Raw genomic sequence first — 7,386 nt, forward strand, 5'->3', positions numbered from 1 at the left:
TTCTGGTTTATTTCCTATAATTGTGGCTACGAGGCCCTAAACATATCAGAAGTTAAATTTGCATCAAACGCTTAGACTTAAGGGCGGTCTCATTGCCCCTCTACTCAATTTCTTCAGAAAAGGCAAGGTTATGCTGCTCTCTATCCCCCCAACTTATCTACTTCGTTTAGCCAAGGAAAGAATGTCAACAAACAGCACTGGAGTGTGTACGGTCGGAGTACGAGGTATGAAGGGTTCATCGCGTTTATTTACGGTCAATTAACGCAACGAATGAATCTGAAAACACCTTCTTTATTACTTCTTTGGTGACAATTCATCTATATCAAATGTTCCATGGCATAAATAAGGATGAAAAGTCAGAGATTGTAGCATGCATGCAGTATGTATGTGCCTATTCATAAGCAAAACTAATATAAGACTAATGAAAGGGATGAGGGACGAAAGCTACAGGTAAGAGTAGATCCTTCTCCAAAATGGCGGCAACGGAATTGAATGAGTTAAAATTAAACTGAATGTCAAATGGATACCAGAAATAGAAAGAGCAACTTTACATTAGTAACCATGTTATATCAGCTGAAAAGTTGAAAAACGAAAAATTTTACAGATGTTTGTATTACTAGGGAAATTGGCCATACCCCTAAGCATCCAAACATCTGCACATTTTTAATGTTTCAACGTACATTTTCTTAGTTGATGTGCCGAAACTTTGCAGGGTTACTAAAGAAAAGGTGCTCTTTTATCAGTTTTTAATTTTAACTTAATTGAATTTTCCGCCGCCAAAAAAAAAGATGAAAAAATCACAGCCGTTACTTCCTTATTTGAAACTGCAACTAGAACTAGAAAAAGTCAATTATTAGGACCCGAGATTTACTTGCAAACCTATCTAGCCCCCCTCTCCCCCCTCCCCCCTCCCCCTCCCCCTCCTGGGTATCGACACCATGAATTCAGAATCACGAAAAATACAATTTGGGTCAATATATTTTCTTTTTGTACTACAGTTTTACATTACTTTTTCCTTAATTTGTGCTAGTCAGAAAAGCAAAAAGAAAATGGGCAAAATAAAGGCGTTCCTAACTGACACTCAGCCTTAGTATGTTCTTGGAATTAGTGTTTTTACAATTTTGATCAATCTTAGCCTCAACGTTTATAGACCGAATGCGTGAATGGCGCCCAAAAAAGCAATATTTTCTCTATGTGCTAATTAGACTCACACGCCTCGTTTGAATGGACCAAATAAAAAAAAATACCAAAATACGTTGTGGCCGCCATTTATGTATTCGGTCTATTAAAAAGGTTCCTTTATGCATCTAAAAAATCCGAGTGTATTTCATTTTAAACCCTTACTGAAACACTATATTTGTTTTCTCGGGGAGCGAGCTATGTTTCGCTTTCATGCGGATCGAAACAGTTTTTGTTTTTGCAGTATGTATGTCTAACTGCAAAATTCGCCTAAACAGGTCGCTGTTGCATTGATTTACTGTATTCTTTGATTGCACCCGACGTCAAGGTGGCCAAGTTGGTGGAAAGAACAAAAGCGCAAAAGTCCCTTGGCAATTTCACTCTATTAAGCTACATTTCGCTTTTTTTTTTCTTTGTGGGGGGGGGGGGGGGGGGTGTTCCAGCATGGCGGTCTTATCAAGAGTAGACAGGCAGACCAGTCCGCTACAAGGTGTCAACACAACCCTCCTTTCTTACATCCCAAACATAGCTCTCAGAAATGCAGCAAGAGCTCAACGTTGCACCTGTAAATTTTGCAAACGACAACTCGCAGCTGAGGATATTGCAATTCACGAACAGGAATGTGGTGAGATTCCTCTGCAATGTAGTACTTGTACTGAAAAGATTGCGAGGAAACACATGAAAGACCATGTTTGTCCCAATGAAGTAGTAACTTGTTCTTGTGGAGCCAGCTTGAGGAGAAAGGAAATGGAGCGTCACCAAGAACAGCACTGTCCGTGTCTTCCAGCTCCTTGTCCGTTAGCGTGTGGATTGGATCTTGCAAGGTAACATTTGTATATTCTGTTTGTTGCTCTTGTTGTAAAGCCCTGTTAAGTCTACTTTAGAGTTTTAAAATCAACATTTGTGGTGAGCCGTTCACTAAAAATTTCGGTTGGGTTCTAACATTGTAAGTCAATTGTGAATGGCTAGTAGTGCACAGTTGCGTTTCTTAGATTTTTTAATCCCCGAGTCTGCACTTACTTCTTATTTTGAAGCTCTTTAATTTATTTCGATGTTTTCATATGTTAGTCTGAAAAAGGACGTTTCCATTGCTTTTTAACAGAAAAGATATTCCATTCCACATGATAAATTGCCCAATGCGTGTGTTGAAGTGCAATGTGCCTGGCTGCAATGAAGAGACCCGACATTCGGAAATGGTGCCACATAAGCGAGAAAATGTGGCCAAGCACTTGGAATTATATGCCGTGGAAGAGCAGAGGAAAGCTTGGTCTTTGAAGGAAGTAAGAATATAATGCATTTCTGATGATCATAAATTAATTTGCTGGTGTGAAGAGCAAATAAAGGAGGTATCTTGACAGTTTATCCTGTAGCTCCTGAGAATTCTAAAAAAAAATGGAAAGCGATTTGCGATTTGTCACTAACCACTTCAGTAAACTAGAAAGTTTAAAAAGTTCATAGTCACAACTCATAACGCTATTTGTAGGAGGAAGTTGCAATGAACGTAAGGAACAATGAAATTCAGTGTTCAACATCTCAAAGCGATTTAACTTATCAGAATTTCTTTCTTTATGCATGGGCTCAATTATTTCCATTTTTTTTTTATTAGGCCTCAGCTTCCACGGAAATAGTAAGCAAAAGTGCTGTCTTTTTGACTTGGGTGGTCCCCGTTGACTGGAAATGGCCCATAGCTTCACATCCAATTCAAGCATTCAATCGGCAGTGGAGGATTGTTCTGACGAGAGGAAGATTGTGGCTGCAGTATTTTAGGGGAGCTGACATTATACGAGTTGCTATAGCGTATGTGTAATGCAATGCCATTAAGTAATATCCCGAGGGGTAATCTATCATAGGTTATAAAATATGGCAAATCTTTGCGGTACTTTTATCTCGTGCCCCGCTGAAGGATGTTCTATCAATGTTGACCTCGATCTCAGTTAAAAGTACTCCATTGCCAACAAAACTGATAATAAATTGGAAAATGAAAAAAGTCTGATAGTTGAAAGGTTACATCATATTTTCATTCAGTCTTACACGATAGACTAGTACCTTAATCATGTTGTTTGTTAGGTATTTGAGGCTTACTTAACATTTTGTAACGTATATCTTTTAACACATGGAGTTGCCAGTGAAATTTTCTCAAAAGGTTTCAATAATTCTTCGGTTACACCGGACTTACTTAATTAAAATTTATTACAGAACTTAATTATCATTTTTATTAACATGATCCTAGTTGTTAATTTCACAATGACCGCGCAGTTCTAAGGGTTTTTTTAAATCGTTGTTTCTAAATTAGACGATGCTAAAAATGTCCACGTGAAAGTATGGTTACCAGCTTAACTTTGTAAGTAAATTGGGGGTTAAATAGCATTCTTCACACATTATCTATTCTTTTCAGGTTTTTCATCCAAAAGAAAGAAAACGATGCAAAGAGAGTGTACATCAGCCGGGGTCACATCAAGTTGAAGGAGCGGAGAGGCCATGGCTTTATACTACCATCAGCATTTTCGGAGGGAACAAAAATCCTAGTTAATTGCCGTATAATTGAATTAGCGGCTTTCCTGGCAGAGAAACCTTAAGGGTTTACACGGTCCGTGTACCTTCCGTCCATTCAATTTTCATCAAAATAAAAAATTGACAATTAGGAATGACAAATCTTGATTATCAATTTTTGATCCTTTTTTTGTTTTGGCCTTTCACATAGGCGAAGAAGCTCCATTTTAGTTTAGATTTCCTTCGCTTCAGGTGTAATGAAAATAGAAATGTGACAAGATTTGCCAAATTTCCTTAAAGAAACTGACATGCAAGAACCAGTGACAAAACTGGTTTATTATTTGCTTATAGTAACATTAAACGTGTCGGTTATTACTACGAATTCACTGCGGTCTTTGATTACATTGATTTCTTGAATTAGAAATAGTACGTTTGGACAATTATTATTCGTTTCAGAAAATACTGAGGTTTGGAGATCATAAAACTAGAAATTCATAGCAACGCAGTGACACTGTAATACTGAATGCAGTGACATTAGCAATGCAGTGACACTAGAATACTGAATGTTTTGACAATATTCAGTATTCCAGTGTCTATCTTCTAGCAGCGTCGTTCAGTGATATGCCAAATAACGAGCAACTAATAAGGGTTTTTCTGCCGGGAATTAAAGCCGTCCAAACCATGGACCGGGATAAAAGAATTAACACTGTAAAAATCGAAAAATGGTTGATGTTGATACTTTCTCTCGCCGTGTCGTTTTAGAAGGTTAATTAAGAGCAATCTTGTATTATTCGGATTTTCCATCGACTAAATGTGATTGTTGTTAATCAAATAATTCTGGTAATATTTATAAAGATTAAACAGGTCCTCGCTCTTATCTGGGCAATTGAAACAGTTGTCTCTTACAGTACAATGCTTTACCACATGAGCTATGCAGCCACACAGTTGTGTTCCCGTCACGGACCCGGCCCTGATGGTTTTGTTTCCACATAATACGTTAGTTAAATGACCAACATTCCCTCTATCCAGAAAATAATTAGTCAATTTTATTTGCTCAAACAGAGGTGAGAGCAACGACAGCCATTTGCATGCCGTACAATGTCCAATCGCCAACTTGCTAAGCGCAACTGAAATCACTGAGTTTACAAAAATGTTATATTCTGATGGCATTTTTGGTTAAACGAAAACCTCAATTCTATTTAAGATTGAAAAGAATTAACACACAGACGACGGTAAGAAACATACTGTATCGAATACTGAAATCAAAGTCATCTAAGGTTGAAAGGGTTATTCACTGCCTCAATCAACAACATGCAAACACAAAATTTTACCTAGGGTCCAACATAGTTTTGGCGGGATGCGGGATGGAGCTTAAAATCGAGGCGGGATGTGGGATATGAAAAATTTTAAAGGCGGGATGAGGGATGAAAATACGACGGGGCGACCGGGATATGCTCCGTTTTCGTAGGCGGGATACGGGATAGGACTACGTCTGAGAGCGCGAGGCTATTCAAACACAATCATAGAAAGAATGTGCCACCCAGCAGTTAATAATCTTAAACAGACATTGATGGAACAATGGAGCCTAAAAGCTCCCATAATATCATACAAAAGAGGTAAATCTCTTAAGGACACGCACGTCCGCGGAAAAATATAATTTTATGGCTCTCATATGCAGAACACACTGATAGAGTACGTGCAGGTGCGCATGTTAGTAACTTCTATCTAGAAATGCAAGCACATAATTTTCACTCATGTCAATCCCCTGTAAGTGGCGGTTTCAGTCTAACTGAACTTTTGCGTCTACGTCAAGTCATTACATCACTGCTTAGTGAGAGTTCATCTTTGGTAATGTAGAAGCTATAAAAATGGTTGATCAGTTGAGCTGGAGCAAAGTGGTTTCAACCAGGCGGGATCGGGATTTAAATGCACATTGCGGCGGGATGGCGGGATGGAATAAAAAATAACGGCGGGATGCGGGTTTGAATTAGCCTAATTTGGACCCTCTTTACCATGGAGATCGACTCGAAGAAAACCACTCCACGTCATTTATCCGCACCTTAATTTTCGTATCGTCTTTCTTCCCTCTTAAAAAGATTAAGGTCGTCCCAGCATAAATTGCAAAAATTCAAAGTGGTGTACAAAGCATACTGTTGGTTTTCTACATCGATCATGAAAACCTAAAGACGGTTAGAAGACCGGAAGAAAGGTCATTTTCGGTCCCTCACGAATGGTATCGGGAATACCACACTTCACCGTTTGCCGAACATGAAATAAACGAGGAATAATAAAGAAGCCTTATTGATACGTAAACTTAAATCATAGCACTGAGAAAGTCCTCCGTTTAAATTTAACTATCACATGTTACTGTGAGCCAATTAGAGTTAACTCCGCAAATTTAGTTTCCGGGCTACCACTAGATCTTAATTTCAAAAGCTTCAAAATTCGTTTTAACATAAATATTGTCAAGTTAACTTTCAGTTAATGAGATACAGTATGTTTATAAAGGAACAATATATTAAAGACATACATTAGAAATGCGCGCGGGAATGAAACATCATCAAGTACGATTTTGAGGTCAGCGCACTCATGAACGCTACTTTAGAAGTTTGCTTGATCGGCTCAATTGGTGGAGCACTGCACCGATAACGCAGAGGCTATGGCGTTGAATCCAGTGCAAGCATTAATTTTTCAACTACTCGAATTCGTCATGAGGGAGTCCGAGATCTGCCTGGGGCGGGTTTTTTTTTTTTAATTCAGGTGTAAAAATCGTAAAGCGCTTGGCTAAAGTACTATTCTATCTTTGAAATGGCGCTGTGCGTACGAAAGCGGGCCCTTAAAGTCTTGGCCCGGCCTAGTGGATACTATCGTGACGCCATCTAAATTTTAAAAAATCATGTTGTTATTCGGCCACTTAACTTTACATCTAATGGCATACTGCCTGCACTTTCCTATTTTCCGGCTATCTTTGTCGTTCCTGTCTGTTTTTGCGTAATGTACCTGATAATTCTCCAATATCATTTAAAAAGTTCAAGCTATTTATGGAACTAACTTTCCTGAACATCCCGGAGTAACACAGTGATTCCATTGCCAGATCATCATTAAGAAAGGATTTGTTTTTCAGAAAAGACAAACCGACGCTTGCTAAAACGGTGGAAAATCAAAATGTAAAAAAAAAAAAAAAAAAAACAGATTTCAAATGCGTACACGTACAGTCAATTTAGCATCTCATTGGATGAATTGCAAATGTTCCTTAGGTTGGTTCACTAATTAAATAAAATGCAAAAAAATATGTCAACAGGACACATGTTCAGTATAACAAAACAGCACTTGAGCTGAAGCATGTGAATAGCAGTACAACTTGTCTAATAATATTAAATAAGTATCGTTTAAGAATCATTGTTTATGAACAGTTTGATTGAAAAAGAATAACAACAATTACGGACATAAGTCTCGACTCGAGTTCAGACTCTACAAATCTCATAGAATGAAGAGTACAATTCGGAAGTGAAGAGTTCGACGACCGTTCACGGGCGAACCGTTAGCAGGCAGGCGCAGAATGGCTAGAACTTTAATCACCATGAGTCCCGTATTTACTAGCCTGCGAACTCGAACAGGCGCCGCGGCGCTTATTAATTTTTTTGTGTGTCCGATTCGGCGCTTACTCGAGGGTGACGCTTGTTGGACAACCAAATTCAGAACGCGGCATATTGAACA

General features: G+C 38.5%; 1 protein-coding gene across 1 annotated transcript in view; it reads left to right on the forward strand.

Annotated features, from left to right (window-relative positions):
* The window catches only part of LOC138010544 (uncharacterized), a 4,872-nt gene extending 466 nt beyond the window's left edge, over positions 1 to 4,406 (forward strand). The window contains exons 2-6 of the mRNA XM_068857525.1: positions 118 to 224; positions 1,709 to 2,003; positions 2,282 to 2,459; positions 2,786 to 2,976; positions 3,575 to 4,406. Of these exons, the coding sequence (XP_068713626.1) occupies positions 131 to 224; positions 1,709 to 2,003; positions 2,282 to 2,459; positions 2,786 to 2,976; positions 3,575 to 3,755 (939 nt within the window). The 5' untranslated portion in view covers positions 118 to 130 and the 3' untranslated portion in view covers positions 3,756 to 4,406. The remainder of the gene's footprint in view (positions 1 to 117; positions 225 to 1,708; positions 2,004 to 2,281; positions 2,460 to 2,785; positions 2,977 to 3,574) is intronic.
* Positions 4,407 to 7,386: the final 2,980 nt, after the last annotated feature.

This window comes from Montipora foliosa, chromosome 7 (assembly GCF_036669935.1).
Source record: "Montipora foliosa isolate CH-2021 chromosome 7, ASM3666993v2, whole genome shotgun sequence".
NCBI lineage: Eukaryota > Metazoa > Cnidaria > Anthozoa > Scleractinia > Acroporidae > Montipora > Montipora foliosa.